Genomic DNA, 25,466 nt, shown 5'->3' with positions numbered 1-25,466 from the left:
CGCCCCTGTCAGAGGGAATGAGCAGTTTCCCATCCAGAGGTCACGTGAACAGGAAAAAGCCAAGTCTGCAATTCCCAAGGCCTGATATTCCCAAAACATACGATCATGGAAATCTCAAAATGAAGTCAACCCTCTTAATGGGAAGAGAGGAGAAAGGGATATATTACACAGCAACAGTTTCTTCTTTTACCTCTTACCCACCAACCAACCACCGCAGTTCACCATCTCGTTGTCTTTCTCCACCCCACCCCCCGGGGGACGGACATAATAAGGATCCCTCTCCCTTTAAGATTTCATACGGGAGGGGAAGCAGCAACCTAACGGGGTAATAAAGTCGAGGACATCTTTCAACAAGCCTAGACCTAATGCAACGTCCTCTGAAAAGAGAAACGTGGAAGTGGAGCGGTGGATAAGGCGGTAGATAAGGCAGTCCCACCCCAAGGACACAGATGTACCCAGCACAGGCCCCACTCCCCACTGGCTTGGCTACAATCGCGTTACGAGACCCCGCACCCTACGAATTCCCATAATCTTGGAGCTGGAAGGGGGTCCCCCCCAGGGTCATCTATCCCAGTGTTTCCCAACCTTGGGCCTCCAGCTGTTTTTGAACTACAATTCCCATCATCCCTGACCACTGGTCATGCTAGCTAAGGATGATGGGAGTTGTAGTCCAAAAACAGCTGGAGGCCCAAGGTTGGGAAACACTGATCTATCCCAACCCCCTGCAATGCAGGATTTTATTTTATTTTTTTGCCCAACGTGGGGCTCGAACTCTTGAGATTTAAAAGCCCTCCGGATCCGATGCGGGAACACCCAAGTTGCACAGAACCAGGGCAAGACGAACCCCCCCCACCCCCACCCTGCAACGGCAGATCCCAAGGGATCCGGAAGATCCCGAGAAGATCCCAGCTGCTTCTCCTTAGCAAGAGTTGGGACGCAACCCTCCCCCCCCCCACCACCACCCAAACACGCGCTACACAGCCTCCCACCCCTCGCGAGGCCTCCGGGCAAGTCTCGTGGAGGGCGCGGCCCCTTTAAGGGCGGCCTGTCACAGGCCCCGCGAAGGGCGAAATGGCCGGCGGGGAGGCGAGAAAGGGAATTTCACCTCACCTTGGCACCCAAGAGGCGCGCGGCCGCCCTGCTGCTGGCAGTCAACAAGGTCATGGCGAGCGAGGAGCGGCGAGAACCTGACGCGGCGGCGGCGGCGAAGGGGCGAAAAGCAGCGGCCGCCTCGAGGAGAAGAGGGAAGTCCGGGGGTGGGCGGGGGGGGAGAGAAGGGAAGCAGGCCAGACCAAGGTTGAAGAGCGGCAGCAGACGCCTGAGGAAAGGAGCGGCAGCGGCTGCGCCCGGCAGGGTCCTCACAACGCGGCGTCGGCGTCAGCAGCGGAGGGGCGGGGCCTGGCCCCGGCGGAGGACCCCCAGGCTATTAACATAAACGTCGCCGAGGCGCCATTGGGCGGCGCGGCGGGAGGGGCGGGGCTTGTCCGCGCGCGGGCGGGCAAGGGCGTGGTGCTGCCTGGGAGTGAGGCGCCCGAGTCAGGCGCCTGATTTGCGTGGCGACAGCGTCTGAAGTAGTCTGGTCTGCATACACATATATAAATTAATGCGGGTTCGGCTGAGGGGCTGGGAGTACTTGGTGTTGCTAGTCTTGTGGGCTTTCCGTAGGCCTCTTGGCTGGGCTAGATAGGCACTTGTCTGATCCTAGACTGCTCTTCTTTTAGGCTAACTTTATTCCTAACTTCTCTCCCCACATCGCTTAGTAAAGGTAAAGGGACCCCTGACCATTAGGTCCAGTCGTGACCAACTCTGGGGTTGTGGCGCTCATCTCGCTTTACTGGCCGAGGGAGCCGGCGTACAGCTTCCGGGTCATGTGGCCAGCATGACTAAGCCGCTTCTGGTGAAGCAGAGCAGCGCACAGAAAGCCATTTACCTTCCCGCTGGAGCAGTACCTATTTATCTACTTGCACTTTGACTACTAGGTTAGAAGGAGCAGGAACTGAGCAACAGGAGCTCACCCCGTCCCGGGGATTCAAACCGCTGACCTTCTGATCAGCAAGTCCTAGGCTCTGTGGTTTAACCCACAGCGCCACCCGTGTCCCTTAAAGGTAAAGGTAAAGGTACCCCTGCCCGTACAGGCCAGTCTTGACAGACTCTGGGATTGTGCGCCCATCTCACTTAAGAGGCCAGGGGCCAGCGCTGTCCAGAGACACTTCCGGGTCACGTGGCCAGCGTGACATCGCGGCTCTGGCGAGCCAGAGCCGCACACGGAAACGCCGTTTACCTTCCCGCTGGTAAGCGGTCCCTATTTATCTACTTGCACCCGGAGGTGCTTTTGAACTGCTAGGTTGGCAGGCGCTGGGACCGAGCAGCGGGAGCGCACCCCGCCGCAGGGATTCGAACCGCCGACCTTTCGATCGGCAAGCCCTAGGCGCTGAGGCTTTAACCCACAGCACCACCTGTGTCCCTTACCACCGTGTCCCTTACCTCCATGTAAAACCTGAGAGCAAAATCCCATGGAACTCATTGGGACTTGATTCAGAGCAGAAATGAGCTGTAAGGCTCGCCCTGCGCCAGGCAACCAATCCATTTTGTATACCGCCTTTCATCCAAAGATCCCAAGGCGGTCTAGGGATTCATAGGAAAACCCTGAGGGGAGCAGCAGTACAACGCCACTGTGCCAGAGGAAAACAGGGTGGTTTTATTTCTCCACCCAAGCTTTTCTCTGGTTCCTTGTGGACCCATAAAATCGAGATAAAATGAGAGTCAAGTAGGATTAGAATGAGAATGTTTTACTGGTTGTTGTTGTTGTTTTTAAAAATACCTGCTCCTCCAACATCATCCTGGCAGCAGACATTAAACAGGGGAAGGTTGCCTGTTGCATCGAGTCCCTTGGGCAAAAATACACACGATTTCTGCCAAAAGCACAACACACCTGTGAATAACTAAACAAATTCGTAAATTTTGGGTTTCCAGTCATTTTTGTATAGTCTTGTCCCTGTAGTATTCTACAGGATAGGAAAGTCATTACTGATGGTAGGATTTATTTGGATGACATACAAGTCATAGTTGGGAATGTGGGGAAAGGAATTGGGTTGATGTCTTTTTTAATGCATTTTCCAGGATTTAATATACACAACTTCTTAGTTATCTCCTATCTCAAGACTTCCTTGCCAATGCCTCCATGGCTTCCTATTTGTTCCTTATTTTCCTGCGTATCCTTTTACATCAACCATTTGCAATCTATACAATAACCGAATAGTTGTTGCTGCTGCTCCTCATGTATCTAACCCTACTTGAAGATTTGACTATACCATTCAGTGATGCTCCCCCTGCAACACACACACACACACACACACACACACACACACACACACACAACTTCCCTACAAAAACATATATGTTTCCTAGTCAGGCTGAGCCCTCTTAACCTAAACTGGACAAAAGTTGTGAAACTTAAAGCCCAAATTTGCATTATGTGTTTTTGGCTAATTTTCCACATACAGTGGTGCCTCGCAAGACGAACGCCTCGCAAAACGAAAAACTCGCAAGACGAAAGAGTTTTCCATTTTTGAGTCGTTCCGCAAGACGAATTTCCCTATGGGCTTGCTTCGCAAGAAGAAAGCCCATAGGGAAATCTCCGGGGACCTCTTTTAAAGGCTTCGCTGCCGACCGCCAGCATTTTAAAAGCCCCCGGGACAGCGGAGGTCTTCTGAAGGCAGGCGGTGGGCGCTATCCCGGACCACTTTTAAAATGCTGGCGGTGGGGAGCAAAGACTTTCGCCCACCGCCGGCCTTCCTGGACCTCTTCTGAAGGCCGGCGGGGGGCAAAAGTCTTTGCTCCCCCCCGGCTGCCTTCCTGGGATAGCGGAGAAGCGCAGCGCGTTTCTCCGCTATCCCGGACGGCTTTTGAAGGCAGGCGGGGGGGGGGGACAAAGACTTTCGCCCACCGCCTGCCTTCAGAAGACCTCCGCTGTCCCGGGGGCTTTTAAAATGCTGGCGGTCGGCAGCGAAGCCCTCCTGTCCCCGGAGCTTGCGGGGCAGGAGGTGGGGAGAAACCCTTGTTCCCCCCCCCCAGCCTTCAGAAGAGGTTGGGAGACAGACTGTCCCCAGACCTGGTCTGAAGGCGGTTTCCATAGGAACGCATTGATTGATTTTCAATGCATTCCTATGGGAAACCGTGCTTCGCAAGACGAAAAGCTCGCAAGAAGAAAAAACTTGCAGAACGAATTAATTTCGTCTTGCGAGGCACCACTGTAATTAAGGGATTTTTATGGTGACTCACTGCAAATGGTTAATATGGTTGATAATTTTAGGCTAAGTTACTTCGTTTATTCACCCCAGGTGGTAATGATCACCCCATTTTTGACCCCTGGCCCATAGACTAATAGCATAGGGACATCACTCAAGCATCATGCTAGTTATGACACAATTTTGGATTCTATCACATAGAACCAGAGCGGGTGGTAAAGAGTGACACTGCATTAGATGTTGCAGAACAAAAGCCTAGCATTAGCCAGGCAAGCAACATCAGACCAGTGAACTCTGTCTAGGCCACTTGCTCTATTTGCTTCAAATACCACACTCCCAGAAGCTGCAAAGCCCAAAGCACACATCCTGCTATTATGGCCAGGCTGCCCCCTCATGCAGCAGATGTGTGACCAGAGTGCAGAGTCCTTATGCTGAACCAGGGCAAAAAGGTCACAGTAGTATTCTCTTTCCAGATTGCAGCAGAGGCTATTTCAATTAGTCCTGCAAGGACTTCCAGTCATTCATGAATACGAGTTACGTCCATTTGTCTATGTAGATGAACAATCCCTACATTTCAATTTTTAAATTGAAATTTTTAAATAAGGAAGAGAAGGGGTAGAGGAAGACACCCTATTTCAGTTTTAATCTTAAATAAAAAACGTTTTGCTTCTACAAGTTTTTCTTCTTCACCATGTTATCCATGGATGCAACACACACACACAAAAGATATATTCATGACAGGAGGCTGTATCTCATAGAAGCATAACAAACAAACTAAACAGCCAATTTAGTTCTCTTGTTGCCATAAAATAACAGGTAATGAAATTTATACTGATAGTTTTGTTTGAAGTACTACTCTGTTGTTTTTGGAGTAAAGCTAGTCTGAGGAATAAACAGGGGAGCAGATTTGGGAAGAAAGAGATTTAAGTTATTTGAGAATTGGCTTTCGAGAGAACATTGGAAAACAGGGTCAAGAATAAAAATTTGAAGAAGAAAGGGGGCTTTCTAGGTGAAAACCTGGTTTTTGAATAAAGCTGCTTTGGCTGCTTTGACTCTACTCTTCTGCCTTACACTGTTGTATACTGCTTTTCTTTTTGTACAGTTTCACCACTTGTAATTTTGGGCTACTTTGTGCACCTTTCTACATTGTTGGGAAGGTTGGGCATAAACCTGTTAATGAATCAGTTCTTTTTCAGCTGTGACCTCTGAGCAACTTCCCTGCGTGAACTGGAATTGTACGGAAGTGAAACAAACATTTTCTAGTAATACAGACTTTGCAGCAAAAATTAGCATAAGACTAATAGAATAATATTGAGCTTAATGTATAAAGATGAGGCTTAACTTTCTTACCACTACAGCTTCACTTCACTTTCCTGACTGAATAGCATCTGGTTGGATTTCACTGTCGCATGGGTAAAATTATAGGACAGAATGGACTTAGCTAATAAAGTCATATTCACCCAGAGCCTCTAAATAGTCAGCTGGCATGGCAGACCAAAGTTTCCATCACATTCATCTGCCCATTTCCTAACACTGGAAGTCCTAGGACTCTTAACTAGTTACTACAAAGATATAATCAATCTTCTCAGTGTCCAGGGTCCAAACCAGTTCATAACCTCTCGGGGACCACTGCTCATTACCTGGTAATAATAATCTGCATCTGAGCAAATTTGTGGCAGAGGTTAAGATTTAGACCAGAGAATAAGTTCACTCCCAAGCTTGGAGGCAATACTGGCTCAAGTTCTATGATTTCCAAATAGTTGCTAGCGTCTGTCAGAAGAAACAGAAACTTCTCCCTCAATTCTTCCCACAGCCTGATTTTTCTTTATGTCTTGACTGAGCACACAAGGGGAATACAGTTCCACTGTTGGCCTTTCAACAATGCAGCATGGCAAACTTGCCTCTTCTTCTTGTGCTGATTGATAGCATTACAATACAGTAGGATAATCTCCTCCCTCCATACTTAAACGCTTCCTCATTATCTTTAAACCACTCTGAGCACCTAAAATCCACTAATTTTCCTTTAGCTTTGATCCTCCAACCCCTATGCCCAGTGGAAAGAGCCAGCTAGTCTAGGTTAATTATCTGCTAAATAAAAATCTTTCAACCAGCATTTTACATTATCAATACAGTGGTACCTCGGGTTAAGTACTTACCGTATTTTTTGCTCTATAAGACTCACTTTTTCCCTCCTAAAAAGTAAGGGGAAATGTGTGTGCATCTTATGGAGCGAATGCAGGCTGCACAGCTATCACAGAAGCCAGAACAGCAAGAGGGATTTCTGCTTTCGCTGCGCAGCGATCCCTCTTGCTGTTCTGGTTTCTGAGATTCAGAATATTTTTTTTCTTGTTTTCCTCCTCCAAAAACTAGGTGCGTCTTGTGGTCTGGTGTGTCTTCTAGAGCGAAAAATACGGTAATTCGTTCCGGAGGTCCGTTCTTAACCTGAAATTGTTCTTAACCTGAAGCACCACTTTAGCTAATGGGGCCTCCTGCCGCCGCACGATTTCTGTTCTCATCCTGAAGCAAAGTTCTTAACCTGAGGTATTATTTCTGGGTTAGCAGAGTCTGTAACCTGAAGCGTATGTAACCTGAAGCATATGTAACCCGAGGTATCACTGTACACACATGCTGCCACGCACAACTAAAGGAAACAAATTGTAAGGAGTTTCTTGTTGATCATGTCAGTCACAGCATGATTTATTTTCTTGCCATCGCTGGCCCATTTGTTTTTAAACAGGTATTAAAAGCCCTTTGAAGAGTACAACAACCCCTCCCCTAATTCCAGGTGCTCAGTATCAGCACCCTTGTGGATTTTACAAGCCAGATACTGGCTTTCACCAGGAGCCAGTCTATACATGTGGAGGCTGGTAAAACAGCTGCAAGGCAAAGACAACCGCTCCAGAGGCATAATATATAAACTGGCTTGCTCCTCCCTCTTTGTACAGGTTAGAAGGATGTATGTTCATACTCCCCCACTCGTTGCACTCAAAGCACGGATTGCATAGACAAATTAAATGACTTGCCCGGTGTCATGATAAGGTGGTAGCAGAGCCACAATGGAACACAACAAGTTCTTCTATTCAAGTTTGGGTGAACTCTGCCTCTGAGAGCTTGAAATGAACCCAGGAGCTGTGTTGCTGGTCTCCTGACTCCGACCAACAGAGCAATTCACCTGCACATAGCCACTAAGTATTAAAACACACACAGAGAGAGGAATGGGCTACACAGTAGAAAAAAACAAGACTTGGGTCCACATATGGAAGTGTCTCTTGTTCCCTTTAAAAACAGCAAACAGAAAAGGCCTGATAATGGTGGGTTTCTAAAAAGTCAGGTGAGTGACACTGTATCACTTATTCGCTTTAAAATTTTGATAAAGAAGCTTTGTTTGTGTTTTCTTTTAGAGATACAATGTTGTTTACAGATTGTAAGGTGTGCCCCCCCCAAAGGCTGCTGGGACAATAATTATTGGAGCTAGGAAGAAGGAGGTGGTCTACAAGGACTTTGCCAACTCATCCACCAGACCAGGCAGGCCTTTGCGCTTCATAGTTCATCATGTGGGAGATGCAAGGCGTGGTCACACAGATCTACAACAGAAGCACAGACAATTCAGTTCATTACAAGAACTGGAACTTCCAGATAGACAACAGAGCTGATTCAAACTTGCCCAATATTATATCATAGCAGCAGTCCCCACAAGAAGGTGTAATGGCTGTACTTCTTCACTCTACACAAAAAACCAATAGTTCTCAGTCTGAATTACTCCCCTACAAAATGAGGGTTTATCCAAAAGTAGAGTAAATCTAAATGTTGTAATGTAAAAAAAAAAAAGAATTTTCATAACACAACCTTTTCTTTTTAAAAATCTCAGCAATTGTTTTCAGTTTTATTTTCTGAAGCTGAACTTGAGATTTGGTGCTGATATTTGACTGATGGTGTGTGGACAAAGTGGAACTCATTTTAACGCGATGTGGTGATCACCGGGCAACATTTTATTGGGCGAGGTCTTCTGTACTCTAGCTTGCTCCTTTTCACTGCTCCAACCCTACCAACTTTCATTTCTGTCATGCATACTAACAGCTCCTGATAAAAAAAGTCCATTTTAAAACACTCCCCTTGTAAAAAGTTATTCCACTGTGCAGAGCTTACTGCAGAGTTTGTTCTAACAGAATTGCTAGTGAATGGACAAAAAAGTATGGACTCCTCATCCAAGGGTTAAAAATTTGTTCCTCAATCCCACATCTGCACAGCACATGGGTCATCAATTCAGATGCTGTCTGCCAGCCATATTATCCACCTGTGAGCTGTTTCACATACACAAATACATTTCTGAAGTCCCCAGCAGTTCTGAGCTTTTGATAAAAAGGGTTGCGTTCACCTTGGTGCACCGCGAGTTGCAAATATATTAAAGAGCTATCCTAAATTGTCCTTTGCTGAAATATCTCTGTCAGCCTCTGCTCTTTTTCTCACAGCCAGGTCTTGCCCAAGAAACTTTTCACCACAAATAAAATTCACAGTTCGAATCACCCTTTTCTCTTCTGTAGGGAAGATTAAATCAATAATGACTCAGCAATTGCTTTCGGGCCACAGGATCAAACAGGGTTAGCTTATCTTCCTAATCATCATGAACATCATGAGACTAGCCATGCAATCCCAAGGACTCTGGCGAAGTGATAGTATGAACAGATCAGGTGAATATGCAATTGATCTGGGTGACAGCCAATTATTAAGCCACTGCTACAGGCCTACAGCAACTATGATCCTCACCTTGCTGTTCTGTAAAAGTAATAGGTGATCATAAAGAATCAACTTTGGCTAGACTTCTTTGTTCAACTTGGCTTTGAGCCTAAAATCAGGTGGATTTGTGTGTTAATTATTTGGCTGGGTACTACAAATAGCCTGTTACGACCTGGTGGTCAGAAATAGGTGCTGCATTTTGGCTGTGCCAACGTGGCATGCCTCCAACCCTCAAACACTGGAGGGTAAAGGTCAGATTAAAACAACACAGTCAGGTTCGTAGTCCAAAAATAGCTCAGTGCTACAGGAAGAGGCAGTTTCCTAAACGGACCCCTGGCAACAGACTGCTTGTCACTCCTCTGAGAGCCAGTGAAAATCCAGCAGGAAAGTGAAGGCAGGAAGAGACTTTTCATTTGTCTGTTTTATTGGCTCCAAGACCTTTCCTAAACTGACCAAGAAATTAACAGGAAAAAAGAAACTACAGAGAATGCAACTCTTAGCATACTTTCACATGCCCAGGTAATTTGAGTTTCTAGGACAGCGAAAACATTCTGTAGGTATCTAATAAGGTGTTGCTTAGCCCAAACCCAAAAGGCAGGTAAATCAAGGACAAAGACAATTCTGCAAGAGCAATGTATTTTTTTTTACATATTTTGCATTATCGGTACGCCAACCTTCAATCAAACAGTTTCATTTAGCCACAATGTGCCCAAACAAGCTCAATTCAAGCCATGGAAGATTACAGTTCAGCGTGAATTGACAAACCATAAAAAGGTAAAGGACCTCTGACAGTCCAGTCGCGAACGACTCTGGGGTTGTGGCGCTCATCTCGTTTTACTGGCCGAGGGAGCTGATGTTTGTCCACAGACAGTTTTTCTGGGTCATGTGGCCGGCATGACTAAGCCGCTTCCAGTGAAACCGAAGCAGCACACGGAAATGCCATTTAACTTCCCGTAGGAGTGGTACCTATTTATCTACTTGCACTTCGGCGCGCTTTTGAACTGCTAGGTTGGCAGGAGCTGGGACAGAACAAAGGGAGCTCACCCCATCACGGGGATAGGAATCGCCAACCTTCTGATCGGCAAGCCCAAGCCCCAATGGTTTACACCACCGTGCCACCCACGTTCACCATAGCCAATAGTCATACCTTTGCATCCAGATAATCAGGAGTGAACTTCTGAGGCCAAATGCAGAAAAAGTGGAAAACAAAAGTGTGCCTCTGTTGGCTTCGTCTCACTTATTTGTATCTTACCCTTCCTCCAAATTTATCTAGTAAGTTTAAGCAGTGAGCAGAGATTTGAACCTGGGTTTCCCCACTCTAAACTACTATAACACCTGGTACTCACTGTTTTAAATTTGCAAGCTGAAATCATGGTTTGGTGCAGTGTCTGAACACAGAAACAAAGCACATGGAAAAGCTGAAACTTGAAACTGGTCAACAACCTGTGGTTTCCTATCTGCTGGATAACAACGTATTCTTCAATCTTATCCATTCATTTCTTGTGGAAAAGAACCCTATGCAAAACAGTGGTGGCCAAACATGACCCTCCAGCTGTTTTTACATACAATTCCCATCATCCCTGACCACTGGTCCTGTTAGCTAGGGATGATGGGAGTTGTAGTCCAAAAACAGCTGGAGGGCCAAGTTTGGCCAACACCGACTAAGGTTTTCTCCAGGGCTGTCACTTAGTTAAAAGAATCTGTCTCATCTCCTTGCCCCTGCTGCACTCCTGATCAAATTCACCCTACCCTTCTGGAGTCTTTCCTCCCACTGCAAATAGCAAACAGTGGGGCGGAAGACCACACTGACTCCAGGTGAATAAAGGCAGAGCAGCCTCCCTTCTCCTATATTGCCTGCTCTGCCTCAAGAGACACTGAGGTGGGAAAGGCAGACCAAGGGAATCACTTGCCACGAGTGACATCCCTGAAGCAAAAAAAGGCAGGGATGCGAGGCGAGGCCACGGAGAACCCTTTAGGTTTACTATTTATAGCACCTGCACTGTTCTCTTGGCATCTGTGAGCTCCAGTTACTGCAGGACGCCATTCTATGGGTGTTGTGAGGCACTGCAGAACGCTATGGGGAATTGGCAAGCAATGCCAAGGACAGGTTGTGGTGGGAGAGAAGCCACTTTGACTCATTGCCAGGAGGTAAGAAAAGAGGTTCCGCTCAACAGCACCAGCCTGTTTCAGTTCAGCTGCCTTTACTGTTTCTAAGCGTGGAGAGAGGAAGCCAAGTACAGGAAGCTGTGCCAGGAGAAGAAGGTCATCTATCTCCTAGGAACATTCTCCAAGGTCAAAGCGCGGCCAAAATCCTACCTGAAGTTTCTCTTCCTAGAAACTCAGTACAGCAACTGTTCAGAAGGGGGCAAAGTCAAAGGTTTGTTAATCAGGCAGTGTTTAGCTGGGAACTGAACTAAAGCTACTCCCCTTCTGAGACAAACTGAAGCTTGATGGAATGAGATGCCTGTTCTCTGAAGTTTGAGGGAGAGAAGTCCCTTTTATTTTTAGTGATATCAAGGTCCTTCAACCAATTTGAATGGTATTCGTCAACTGGAAAATTAATTCAGTTCTCCAAACCCTTGCTGAGCAACAATTTTATCCAGCTGAAAGAACTTCGGGTGAAAGAACTTAACACTAGTCAACAAGAGCAGAAATCGAAAGCAGGTTCGTAGGAAGACAAGATGGCCCTGATTATTTTCTACATTGAAATACCGTGGCACCTCGAGTTACATACGCTTCAAGTTACATACGCTTCAGGTTTCAGACTCCGCTAACCCAGAAATAGTACCTCGGGTTAAGAACTTTGCTTCAGGATGAGAACAGAAATCGTGCTCTGGCGGCACGGCAGCAGCAGGAGGCCCCATTAGCTAAAGTGGTGCTTCAGGTTAAGAACAGTTTCAGGTTAAGAACGGACCTCCGGAACAAATTAAGTACGTAACCAGAGGTACCACTGTATTCATAAATGGCACTGTTACAGAAAATAACAGTGTAAAACATAAAAACGCAGGCGCAACAGTAAAAACACCAGTTGCTATTTCAGGTTATCAATAAATAATAGTGTTTGTTTGTTTTTTAAATCATGTCCCAAAAGCTGTCTGAACAATGCAGCTTTTAAAAGATGCCTGAAAGGAAGCCGGGATGACTCCTGCTTAACAATGTCTGCCATTTTGTACTTGTGACTGATTGTCTACTGCCCCAAAATGGAAGCTAGTGGCTACACTGGCATTTTCTCCGTGTTGGAAAACTGGCTTCACTGCAAGGTAAAAGGAGGGTGCTTCTTGCCTGGAATACAGAGCTGTGCCTCCTTGTCAGAAGAATGGCCTATGCCATGGGCTGGTTGGACACTGAGGAAAAGGGGGAGGAGCAAGTTGGGGAACCACCAAGGGAAGAAGGCTCAGAGCCTGGGAAGTAGCGGTGGTGGGACAACAATGAGTGCTCAGAGGGAGAAGACTGGGAAGAGAAGGGGTCAGAAGTTGAAGGAGTGACAGGGCTCAGTGAGTTGAGAAGAGTCTGTGGCAGAGAGAAGTTGGGTATCAGAGGCTGAAGCTGAAGCAGGCGAGTTGGCAGTCAGGTTAATAAAGAGGCAATGGTGTCCCGTCTCCCCATGACTCCCAGAATCAGGAGAGGTGTGAAACAGGAGAATCAAAGGCAGGCTGCCTGCAGGTGCAGTCTCTGATTGCTTGCAAGAACCCCAGGAGAGGAAGAGACATAAAAGGGAGATGGGGACTTTTAATCTCAGCAACATACAGTGGTACCTCGGGTTACGTACTTAATTCGTTCCAGAGGTCCATTCTTAACCTGAAACTGTTCTTAACCTGAAGCACCACTTTAGCTAATGGGGCCTCCTGCTGCTGCCATGCCGCCAGAGCACGATTTCTGTTCTCATCCTGAAGCCAAGTTCATAACCCGAGGTACTATTTCTGGGTTAGTGGAGTCTGTAACCTGAAGCGTATGTAACCTGAAGCATATGTAACCCGATGTACCACTGTATTTTATGGAGTAGGGGCTACAGGGCAAGAGCTGCTATGCTCCTAAGGCCTGAAACTCAGCCAAATCTGCAAAGATCACGTTTCGCCAATAAAAGAGTTGACTCCAGCTTTCAACGGAGTGAATTACTGACCGGCTTGATCTGCAAACAGCCTAGTCCTTTGCTTACCTGTTCGTTTGCTGCATAGTCGGTCCTTGACATTTTCTGCCTCATGGGAGAAGAATTCTATGAACTCATCTTCATATTCTTCAGCTATACTCTCACACTGCAAAGGGGAACCAAGGAAGTCAGCCGTGCTATACATCATGCCTGCAACGTACGTTCTTTGATGTAGGCACCAGCTAGCTGTTCCACTTCCCTAATACGTATTGCAAAGCGTGGAGCTGGTCCAGAGTTGTGGCTGTAATTATACCATTGCAACTGCAGCATTGATTGTCTGTCACCATAATCAGCTGCAAGTATTAAGATAGAATTCGGAAGGAAAAGAGGCTACAGGTTGCAGCCAGGAGGTTCCGCTGGAGTCTCCTTTTCTCCAGCAGCCAAGTAGAATAGAATCATAGAGTTGGAAGAGACCACAAGGGCCATCGAGTCCCACACCCAGCTTCACTCTCTGCATCACTCACCGCAAACTTCAGGCTTGATGTCATATCGGTATCAAATTTGGTTTGAGAAAGGTCCATCTTGGTCCCGTCGCGGGACATCACCCTCACATAGCTTTTCCGGTGGGTGGAAGGATCTTCCTTTTCGCCATACTCTTTCATCTTGTCACAGATGCGCTCTAACAATTCCGTCAGGTGAGCTTCAGACCTGGCATAGGGCACCTGTGGAGGAATGGCAGCTTGCTATGAAGGTGGGAAAAGCCTCCCCCACCTTTGCCTTCATCACATCCTATTGTAACGAAATTTTCCTCGGACACCATGCACGTCTTACAACCTATCACTGAGGAGCGGTCCATCATTTTGCCGTTTTACCAAAAGGAGGACACTGTAATGACTGCCTTAGTTTGCATCTTTCTGTGACAACCTAAGTCGCCAAACAGAAGGACCAACGGCAGCCACTAAGATCTGGCTCCGTTACTGAAACTAGGGATAAAGAAATTATGTGGAACTATTGTTGAAAACTCTATATTCCCCCGCTCACGGGCTCCATGTTCCTCACCAGTCCCTTCTTAGCTGCACCTTTAGAATTTGAAATTTCTGTTTTAGGTGTGGAGAACCTTTGGCCCTCCATGAACTACAACTCCCATCAGCCCCAGAAAGCATGGCCCATGGCAAGGGATGATGGGAGCTGTAGTTCAGCAACATCTGGAAGTCCAGAAGTTCCCCACACCTAATATAAATAACAATTATTAATTTCTATTTATTGTTGGTGGCTGCTTTGAGAGATGTAAAAGGATAAAAATGCAGGGATGTAGCCAGTGCTCCATGAGCTTAATTCTGTTGGCACAACCAGATTCATGTTTCTTCACCTTCCCTTGCACATCCCCAAAATTTGCTCCAGAGCAAACCTCCAGAGCAATTTTTGAGGGTGCACAGTGTGCTAGAGGGGACAGGAAGTTCCATTTTGCACACAGAAGTCCACTGTGCCAGAAAAGCTAAAGGACTGGATGCCGCCCATAAAAAATAAATTCCCTTTCACCAGAAGTTTAAAATCTCAGCACAAGGGTTTTCCCCACACATTTCTTCAGGGTGCTAACCATCTCCCTGACTTCCTATTTGTCAGATCGCCACAATAGTCTCCAGAGATTCAGCCAATCAAGGGCAAGCATGAAACACGTTACCTCCACGACGGACTGGCTTCCATCTGGGTTGATGCGGAAGGAACCTATCTGGATCATTTTCTTGGGATCTACCTGAGATATTTCCCACTCCAGCTCATCCACCAGTGCCCGGCATGCTAAAACCAAAGAAAAAAAAGTAAGAAAAACTAGCTCCAAGAAGCAGTACTGATCATAGCACTCAGGAAAACAGCTACATTAATATCATGATCGACTGCTCGATGCCAGGAACATTCTCAAGATTTGGCAGCTGAACAAATGCATTCTTCAGAACCTAGCATACTGCAAATGAAAATATGCCTTGCCTATGTCTTGTAACAACAATTTATTTGCAGCACTTGATAGGAGAATTTATCATTTACGCTAGGCAAGTTATGCATGCAGGGGAGTGAAAGCAAGTAGAGGTAAAACTGACAGCTCCTGAGCTTGGCACAACATCAGTTGGTTCAGCGGCCTTGAGGGCAACAAAACAACTGCACTCTCTATTCCCCTATTCTTCCTTCTCCTCTGGCGTAGCATCAGCAAGCAAGACTACTAAAGCAACAGTTGTTGCTTCTGGGACTTGTGCTTGCAACCCCCCCAAAAAATGGAAAATACAATAGCAGGGGATGGGTAGTTATGCTAACACTCCCATGTGGACACTGCCAAGCAATGCTTCTGTGTGACAGTGTTCCACACAGTGAGGCGTAATGTTTGTATCAGGGATGTGTGGTGCTGGAGCCGTCGAATCTCACACATTTGGGCTGATTTGCATGGACACGTAACGTCTCAAAGGGTTATGCCATTTCAATGTCACTTTTCAGCAGCCTCTAAGTAGGCCAGACAATTATGTTATTGCGAGCGGAAGGATGTTGCTTCAGGCATGCAGGGAAAGCAGGGACAGGTCACCTGTAGCCTTCCAGGTGCTGTTTAGCTTCTATCTGCCCCAACCTGTGTGGCCGTTCATCAGGAATGATGGAAATTGTCCTGCAACAACATCTGGAGGGCCACAGGTTCCTCACCTCAGTCAGGAACGAACTTAACAGGAGTTTTGAACCAGGGTTTCCCAAACTTGGGTCTCCAGCTGCTGTTGGTCTACAACTCCCATCATCCCAAGCTAGTGGGATCAGTGGTCAGGGATGACGGGAACTGTAGTTCAAAAACAGTTGGGAGACCGAAGTTTGGGAAACCCTGTTTTGAACTGAGAAGGACTGAAGGCCCAGGAACGCTGGGCTCTGCCCAACTGAGTCACTCTACTCAGGCAAGGGTCTCTATAATAGCCTCCTCCTCAGGAAATAGCAGCAAACAGTGGCAAAGTCGTCCCCTTAATATGCATGGCAGCTACTTACTCCCAAGACCCAGGCAAAGGATTTTTAAAAGAGTCAAACACCCTTCTTATGCATCTCAGTTGCCAAGTCCTGTTGCACATAGCTGAAGTGTGTAGAGGTCACTTTTGCTCCAAAAAGCTGGTGAGGTGCCTAATAAAGGGAAGGCCCTTGAGATCACAGAATCGTAGAATTGTGGGACCATGAGGATCATCTAGTCCAACCCCCTGCAGTTCAGGAATCTGCAGCTGTCCCATACACAGGGATTGAACTGAAAGCTTGGTGTTATCAACACCACACTCTAACCAACTGAGCTGTCCAGGCTGACCAGTTATCTGACCAGATCACAGGGGCCAAATGAAAAACCCCTTGGAGCCTGTTTGAGCCATGCCACCAGCTGCCCATCCCTAGGATAAGACCTTGCCGTGGCCAACCTTTCATCTCCAAGTAATGATGAAAACAATTAGAGAACAAACTGATGCAGCGTACAGTGGTGCCCCGCAAGACGAATGCCTCGCAAGACAAAAAACGCGCAAGACGAAATAGTTTTCCGTTTTTTGAGTCGTTCCGCAAGATGAATTTCCCTATGGGCTTGCTTCGCAAGATGAAATGTCTTGCGAGTTCTTGCGAGTTTGTTTCCTTTTTCTTAAAGCCGCTAAGCCGCTAATAGCTGCTAAGCCGTTAATAGCCACTAAGCCGCTAAGAGCCGTGCTTCGCAAGACGAAAAAACCGCAAGACGAAGAGACTCGCGGAACTGATTAATTTCGTCTTGCGAGGCACCACTGTATTCCTACATACACAGGAATGGAACCATTATGTTTATTTCAAACTATGTACCTAGGTGCCCTCAGACTACTATTGTGGGGGTCACTCAATGAGAACTGATCTGTTATGAGACAGGCTACCCTGAAAAAGTTTGCTACCACCATTGCACATCACACCCTGCAACAGAGTGAGTGGACTGGGCACCCTGGTCCATTTCCTAGAATCTTCAGGTGCCAAATCAATGTGGAAAAGGCTCTTTAAAGGCAGAGAGTGGTGTAAGCAGTGCTTTTTTTCCTGGGGGGTACGCAGGGGTACACATACCCCTAAACATTTTGTGAATCTAAATTTGGCCTCATTGATGGGCAGTATTTCAATATGAGTAGGAAAATGAGAGTACCCCTAAACATTTTTTTTTAGGGGGGAAAAAAAAGCACTGGGTGTAAGCAATGTTATTTTGCTGCTCTGTATTTCTCAAGCTCCACCACCCATTTTCCTAATGAGATTGCTATGAGAGAGTCTGCTTTACCTCCACAGCGGAGATCTTGGCTCCTCCGGGCAAAAGCACCACTCAACAGCAGCAAGAGGGCAGCGGACAGGCAAACCGTGCTTGAAATCCAGCCATTCATCTTCAAGGGTGTGGGCAAGTGTCACAAGCTGCACAGAAAGTCAGAAGTTATCCCAGGGCTGCATGGAACCAATTATCTAGCTAGCTCGCAAACCCCCCCCAAAAGCAAACTGCTTCCGTTACCAGGAATCTCATCCTAACCTCCCACAGCCATGGAGACGTGTTCATGAGCCACATGCAAGCAAGCAGGCCAATGGCTGTGTTCAGTCAGGGCTCCGTAGTACGACTTATTATGCTAAGCAACACTCTCAAAGCTAGCATTTATCCCCACCTCTCAAGCTCAAGTTTAGAATACAAAGTGCCCTCTGTGTGACAGGCCAACGGCAGCAGTTATTCTGAGGCTGTTTTAAATGTTTGCTAGCTTGCTATGCTTTCCATAGAGGAAGAAAAATAATCCCTCTGCTAAACCAAATTCAACACACAAAAGTGGGGGGTGGGGGAATGGGTGAACCGAAAAAGATATGAAAAACTCCTGGACGGCTCCCAAGAGAAGAGGCAATGTAGTCTTTTGGGCATAGTGTTCACACCTATCAGATCCATCAAGAGCTAACAGAGGATAGGCAGAGATCTCTCTGCCAGCTAATATTTGTAAGTAGTGCTACATTCCTGGATTTCAAAACACTCTTCACTCCTAAAAGGACTCTCATTTTACCTCCATATCCTTGTACCTTTTCAGATCCCACTTCCCGCACCTCTAAGCTAAATCCCATGAGAACCTAATGTATCCAGCAAAGTTATGAGACCCTAATATACCCAGCAGAATTATGAAATAGAAACTTTCTAGGGCCACACTGCTTCTGACTAATAATAATAATAATAATAATAATAATAATAATAATTATTTATTATTTGTACCCCGCCCATCTGGCTGGGTTTCCCCAGCCACTCTGGGCAGCTTCCACAGAAAGGTAGGGGGTTGAATTCTATTGAAGTAGAAGCAGGCCTATGAGGGAGAGGTGTTTTTATTGCACCCCAGAAGTAGCAGACATATGAGGGAGAGGACATTTGGTGGTATCCAGCTAGGTTTTACTCAGAATAGGCTCACTGAAATTAATGGACCTAACTTTGCTGTGTTCATTAATTTCAATGGGTAGGAATCAACCAGTGATTCTGCTTTTGCAACAAAGATTCCCCCCCCCCCCGCCCCACTCCTGCATTCCCCAAAATTGGCTCCCGGAGGGTGCGTCAGAAGAACGCTCAAACAGAACACAAGTGGAGGGGAGGGGGAGATCGTTTTGTCTAGCAAGCCAAAATCTTAGTGTCCCAGAGTCTACTCTAAGTAAAACGTCGTTGAAGACCATCCACTGATTAGGGTTTTTGTTTTGTTTTTATGTAGGGAGGTTCTTATAGGTCCCCCCCCCTCCATGTTGGGGAGAACTTAAAAAGCACATTCACTCATCTGCAATTAAAAGTGGTATAGTCCAAAGAGGACTTTGCTATTTTGCTGTACATGGAACTTGGGTTTTCAATGCCCTCGTGCAAAATACATGTTCAGTAGCTTGCAATCTGTGGAATCCAGAGTTTCCCAATGACACATCCAATTGAAATGAGAGTTGGGCTCTAAGCTCAAGCAGAAAAAAACCCCTGTCAGTACTAGGGTATTTTTATCCAATAACACAGATAAGGATACCAACGTTCATATCCAATTACATATAAGCATCTCAACCTTTAAAAACAGAACCACACCATAACACAAAATGTATGGCAATCACAACAGGGAAAGAATGAAGCACCTATTTCAAGAAATGTTGCATATAGTGGTCTCAGGATGGGCTCACATATGCCTTTTATGCACTGAAGACTGTGTTTCATATGCACGATTGTCCCCCACTGCACATATAGGTAAAGGTAAAGGGATCCCTGACCGTTAGGTCCAGTCTTGGCCGACTCTGGGGTTGCGGCGCTCATCTCACTTTATTGGCCGAGGGAGCCGGTGCACAGCTTCTGGGGTCATGTGGCCAGCATGACTAAGCCGCTTCTGGTGAACTAGAGGAGCGCACGGAAATGCTATTTACCTTCCTGCCGGAGCGGTACCTATTTATCTACTTGCACTATGACGTGCTTTCGAACTGCTAGGTTGGCAGGAACTGTACATATACATGTCCAAAAATTGCAATGATTTCTGGTCACAACTCAACATATATCACTCAAGCCAAAAGCCCTGCCAGGTGCTTTTCACAGACATGCATTACTCAAAATAACTGCAGGTAAGCCCTTTGCTCCACCCGCACCTACAAACGTATGGTAAGCAGCACCACACCTGTGATACGATAATCTTTATTGTCATTGTCCCATACAGAACAACAAAATTGAAAACATACAAAAATATATGGCCTTTAGTACAAAATATGATGTTGGAAATGCATATAGTGTGTGTGTGTACTGCAAGCATCTTGGAGGAAGTGCACTAATTCTCCAATTTCAAGTATTGGTTTGGTTGCGGAGACTGAATTAATCTTACATCAAATTGGAAAAAGGTGCCAACTGTCAGTCCCTCATACTCCATAGGACAGGAATGGCAACTCTACAGTGTCAAAGTCTTCATAGAGATCTCCTTTTCTTAAATTGTATTTACTGATTTTTTTTCCATTACCAGTACAGAGGTCTTCTATCTAATCAAGCCACCTGGACTGAAGTTCTTTCCAAGTTCTTTTTAATCATGGATCAAAATATTCATATGGGCAGATTCAAAAGGCAAGGCATTGACGTCTCACAGCCACAATGTGCAGAATCAAGTCGCACTGAGTTGTTTCTAAGATCTCCTAAGAGCATTTAGTGTTGCAGCCTACAGTTGCAACCATAAACACACTACTAGAGGAGCAAAGCCAATGAACATGTCAATCTGCTTTGCATGCATCCGAACCACCTTTTGCTAATGTGGGTCTGGATGTCTTTGGACCTTGGAGCATGGCTATGTGCAAGACAAGGGGAGGTCAAGCTAACAATAAGTGCTGGGCAGTGTTTGAGTATCTGTGCATTCCACATCGAGATCAATGAGTCCATAGGCACTATCAGTTTCATCAATGCCTTGAGAAGATTCGTGGCCATACGTGGACCTATCAAACTCCTTAGGTCCAATTGTGGCATGAATTCTGTGGGAGCTGGGACTAAAGAGGAAAAAAACGACACTGACCCTGCTCTCCCTGACTTGTGCATGGATCTTTAACCCTCTCCATGCCTCTCACATGGGAGATGCTCAGGAACACATGATTGGTATGGCACGTAGAATTTTGGATTCAGTGTTGGCAAGAGCTGCACCTCTTACCCATGAGACCCTGGTCACCCTGATGGCAAAGGTCACTGCTATGATCATCGCCAGACCCTTAGTTCCAGTTTCTCAGTTTCCTGACTCTGGCTACCTTGCTGTCTCTAAAAACTGGAGACATAGCTGCCAACATTTCCCTTTTTTTAAGGGAAATTCCCTTATTCCGAATAGGATTCCTTGCAAGAAAAGGGAAAAGTTGACAGCTATGACTGGAGAGTGGCCAGCCCCTTCAGGGAACTTTGTCACTAAGTACCTGTACAGTGGTACCTTGGGTGAAGTACTTAATTCATTCCAGAGGTCCATTCTTAACCTGAAACTGTTCTTAACCTGAAGCACCACTTTAGCTAATGGGGCCTCCTGCTGCCGCCAGAGCATGATTTCTGTTCTCATCCTGAAGCAAAGTTCTTAACCCGAGCTAATATTTCTGGGTTAGCGGAGTCTGTAACCTGAAGCGTATGTAACCTGAAGCGTATGTAACCTGAGGTACAACTGTATAAGCAACAATGGTGACAAGTTCAGGTCCTTGCCAACACCTTCTAGAAGCGCTTCCAGTCCTGCAGAGTCAATGCAAGTAGCAGATCTCCGAGTCCAATCTGCAAGGAGGAGATGCTCTCCTGCTGAAAGACAAGGACCTACCTGAAGCAAAAAACCCCATTTACTCCAACCACCCGCCCGCCATGGTTTGCTTGGCGGGCAGCGACTCTACCCCCGCCCCGGCCTTCCACACTCTTTTATCTCGGAAGTTTCCCAATGACACATCCAATTGAAATGGAGAGTCGTGCGGCCACGAGTTTAGCTCGGGCTCCGAAAGCTCAGGCACAAAATATAGATTGCCACCGCACGAGTTATCCACGCTGCTCCTGCAAATAACTCAGCTGCAGGGGCAGAAGATGATATAAATCTATACAAGGCGTCGGGTCTTGTGGAAACTTCGCCTACTTATTAACTTATTGTCTGTGTGTGTGGTTTGAGAGCTGCACAGTCAGGGGAAAAACAATGCTATCCAGGGTTGTAAAGACTGCGGAGAGAATAATTGGGTGCACTCTTCCCACCTTGGATCCAATCTATGCTTCCAGCTGCCATAAGAAAGCTGCAGAGATAGTGCAGGATAGTGCGCACCCCGGAAATGATCTCTTTCAGCTTTTGCCTTCTAGAAGAAGGTACAGGGTTATAAAGACTAGGACTAGTCGCCTGAGAAACAGTTTCTATTCAAATGCGATTTTGGTTTTAAACGCAGTGTACGGTAGTCTCTGTGGGAGTAAATTGTATTTAATGATGGGGTATCAGAGTTTTTTAGGGAGCTAACCAGGCTGGGATAGCAGGTTTGTTGGTTTTTGAATGTCTGATGTAGATTTTTTAAATTTCGTTGTTCTGTATGGGACAATGACAATAAAGATTATTGTATCGCAAGTTCTTAAAGAAATGGGAGTGCCTGATCACCTCTCCTGAGAAATCTCAATGTGGGACAAGAAGCTACAGTTAGAACTGGATATGGAACAACTGATTGGTTCAAAATTGGGAAAGGAGTACGACAAGGCTGTATATTATCTCCCTGCTTATTTAACTTACCGTATTTTTCGCCCTATAGGACGCACCGTCCCATAAGGCGCACCTAGTTTTTTTGGGGGGGAAATAAAGGGAAAAAAATTATTCCCCCCCCCCAGGCGTGGGGCTGGAGCGGGGGAGGCCCGACCCCAGTCCCCAAACAGGCAGCTCTCTGCAAGCCGTGGGAGTGCTCCCGCCGCTTGCGGAGAGTTCCGCGAAGCCTGTACGCGCTGAGCTCGGCGCGCCCAGGCTTCCGCACGCAGGCACCTCTCTGCAAGCCGTGGGAGCGCTCCCGCCGCTTGCGGAGAGGTCCGTGAAGCCTGGAGAGCGAGAGGGGTCTGTGCGCACCGACCCCTCTCGCTCTCCAGGCTTCAGCGAAAGCCTGCATTCGCCCCATAGGACACACACACATTTCCCCTTCATTTTTTGAGGGGGAAAAGTGCGTCCTATAGGGCGAAAAATACGGTATATGCAGTATTCATCATGCGAAAGGCTTGGCTGGATGAATCCCAAGTCGGAATTAAGATTGCCAGAAGAAATATCAACAACCTCAGATATGCAGATGACACAACCTTGATGGCAGAAAGTGAGGAGGAATTAAAGAACCTTTTAATAAGGGTTAAAGAGGAGAGCGCAAAATATGGTCTGAAGCTCAACATCAAAAAGCAAAGATCACGGCCACTGGGCCCATCACCTCCTGGCAAATAGAAGGGGAAGAAATGGAGGCAGTGAGAGATTTTACTTTCTTGGGCTCCATGATCACTGCAGATGGTGACAGCAGTCATGAAATTAAAAGACGCCTGCTTCTTGGGAGAAAAGCAATGACAAACCTAAACAGCATCTTAAAAAGCAGAGACATCACCTTGCCAACAAAGGTCCGTATAGTTAAAGCTATGGTTTTCCCAGTAGTGATGTATGGAAGTGAGAGCTGGACCATAAAGAAGGCTGATCGACAAAGAATTGATGCTTTTGAATTATGGTGCTGGAGGAGACTCTTGAGAGTCCCATGGACTGCAGGAAGATCAAACCTATCCATTCTTAAGAAAATTAGCCCTGAGTGCTCACTGGAAGGACAGATCCTGAAGCTGAGGCTCCAATACTTTGTCCACCTCATAAGAAGAGAAGACTCCCTGGAAAAGACCTTCATGCTGGGAAAGATGGAGGGCACAAGGAGAAGGGGACGACAGAGGACGAGATGGTTGGATAGTGTTCTCGAAGCTACCAGCATGAGTTTGACCAAAGTGCGGGCGGCAGTAGAAGACAGGAGTGCCTGGCGCGCTCTGGTCCATGGGGGCACGAAGAGTCGGACATGACTAAACGACTAAACAACAACAACAACCAGGCTGGGATAGTAGGTTTGTTGGTTTTTGAATCCAGAATGCGGCAGCTAGACTGGTGACTGGGAGCGGCCGCCGAGACCATATAACACCGGTCTTGAAAGACCTACACTGGCTCCCAGTACGTTTCCGAGCACCATTCAAAGTGTCGGTGCTGATCTTTAAAGCCCTAAATGGCCTCGGTCCAGTATACCTGAAGGAGCGTCTCCATCTCCATCGTTCTGCCCGGACACTGAGGTCCAGCACTGAGGGCCTTCTGGCGGTTCCCTCACTGCGAGAAGCCAAGTTACAGGGAACCAGGCAGAGGGCCTTCTCGGTAGTGGCACCCGCCCTGTGGAACGCCCTCCCATCAGATGTCAAAGAGAAAAATAACTACCAAACTTTTAGAAGACATCTGAAGGCAGCCCTGTTTAGGGAAGGTTTTAATGTTTAATAGATAAAGGTAAAGGGACCCCTGACCATTAGGTCCAGTCGTGACCGACTCTGGGGTTGCGGCGCTCATCTCACTTTATTGGCCGAGAAAGCCGGCGTACAGTTTCCAGGTCATGTGGCTAGCATGACTAAGCCGCTTCTGGCGAACCAGAGCAGCGCATGGAAACGCCATTTACCTTCCTGCTGGAGCGGTACCTGTTTATCTACTTGCACTTTGACATGCTTTCAAACTGCTAGGTTGGCAGGAGCAGGGACCGAGCAACGGGAGCTCACCCCGTTGCGGGGATTCGAACCGCTGACCTTCTGATTGGCAAGTCCTAGGGGACGCAGGTGGCGCTGTGGGTTAAAGCCTCAGCGCCTAGGACTTGCCGATCGAAAGGTCGGCGGTTCGAATCCCTGCGGCGGGGTGCGCTCCCGCTGCTCGGTCCCAGCGCCTGCCAACCTAGCAGTTCGAAAGCACCTCCGGGTGCAAGTAGATAAATAGGGACCGCTTACCAGCGGGAAGGTAAACGGCGTTTCCGTGTGCGGCTCTGGCTCGCCAGAGCAGCGATGTCACGCTGGCCACGTGACCCGGAAGTGTCTCCGGACAGCGCTGGCCCCCGGCCTCTTAAGTGAGATGGGCGCACAACCCCAGAGTCTGTCAAGACTGGCCCGTACGGGCAGGGGTACCTTTACCTTTACCTAGGCTCTGTGGTTTAACCCACAGCGCCACCCGCGTCCCTAGTTTTAATGTTTAATAGGTTAATGTATTTTAGTGTTTTGTTGGAAGCCGCCAGATGGGCGGGGTATAAATAATAAATTATTATTATTATTATAATTATTATTTGGATGTCTGATGTAGTTTTTTTCAGTTTCGTTGTTCTGTATGGGACAATGACAATAAAGATTGCTGCATCGTATCGAACTGGTACTTCACCTTGGACACGCGAACGACGACCTTGCAAGGTAGGTCGCTCCCTCCCGCGTTTTGTAGGCGGGGGACCGGAGACGAGGGGAGGGTGGCCGGCTTCCCTAAAGCCTCCCAGTGTGTGGTGCGCGGCAGGGATGAGGTCTGACCCGTTGCCTTCCCGATTCCCGCCAACTACACCGGCCTGGAAATGGTACCCGCCATAGGTACTCCCTCGCCTTGCCTTGGCCGGCTTCGCCTCCTCCCACGACGCTACCCGAGTCCGCCCGAACCCCACCACTCGGCGCCGGCCGCAGCAGCGAGCGCCTCCAAATCTTCCTCTAGGGGTGGCCAACGCCCGCCTGCTCGGAATCCCACTCCACCGGCCGCGCCACCCACACAAAAAGAGGACGCTAAAAAATGATACCTCTCTCCTCGTATCAGCAGCCTTTCCTCGCGGCCTCCCTGGAAACCTTGGCCCTGCTCTTCGGAGCAGGCGCTTGCCACGGACACCTCAGACTCCCGTAAGGACCCTTCGGCGAGGGCCGCGGCGGGCTCGCG

At 47.3% G+C, this 25,466-nt stretch overlaps 2 protein-coding genes across 4 annotated transcripts in view; both read right to left on the bottom strand.

Moving 5' to 3' along the window:
• CS (citrate synthase) overlaps positions 1-1,372 on the bottom strand; it is a 32,981-nt gene extending 31,609 nt beyond the window's left edge. Inside the window, exon 1 of the mRNA XM_079966399.1 lies at positions 1,111-1,372. Coding sequence (XP_079822525.1) covers positions 1,111-1,164 — 54 coding nt within the window. The 5' untranslated portion in view covers positions 1,165-1,372. The remainder of the gene's footprint in view (positions 1-1,110) is intronic.
• A 6,132-nt stretch (positions 1,373-7,504) lies between these two features.
• On the bottom strand, positions 7,505-25,466 carry CNPY2 (canopy FGF signaling regulator 2). 3 transcript variants are annotated; one of them, XM_079966441.1, is made up of 6 exons: positions 25,333-25,466; positions 17,342-17,469; positions 14,750-14,865; positions 13,593-13,790; positions 13,138-13,234; positions 7,505-7,831 (listed from the first exon to the last, which is right to left on the bottom strand). In XM_079966441.1, exons 2-6 carry the CDS (start codon positions 17,439-17,441, stop codon positions 7,788-7,790), a joined length of 555 nt encoding a protein of 184 aa, XP_079822567.1. In that variant the 5' UTR covers positions 17,442-17,469; positions 25,333-25,466; the 3' UTR covers positions 7,505-7,787. The 3 variants fall into 3 exon arrangements, with proteins under 3 accessions (XP_079822567.1, XP_079822566.1, XP_079822568.1); XM_079966440.1 differs by lacking the exon at positions 25,333-25,466 and adding an exon at positions 24,936-25,210; XM_079966442.1 differs by lacking the exons at positions 13,138-13,234; positions 25,333-25,466 and adding an exon at positions 24,936-25,214.

The sequence above is a fragment of the Podarcis cretensis genome (assembly GCF_951804945.1).
Source record: "Podarcis cretensis genome assembly, chromosome: 2".
Lineage (NCBI taxonomy): Eukaryota > Metazoa > Chordata > Lepidosauria > Squamata > Lacertidae > Podarcis > Podarcis cretensis.
This window is presented reverse-complemented; position numbering and strand designations above follow the sequence as displayed.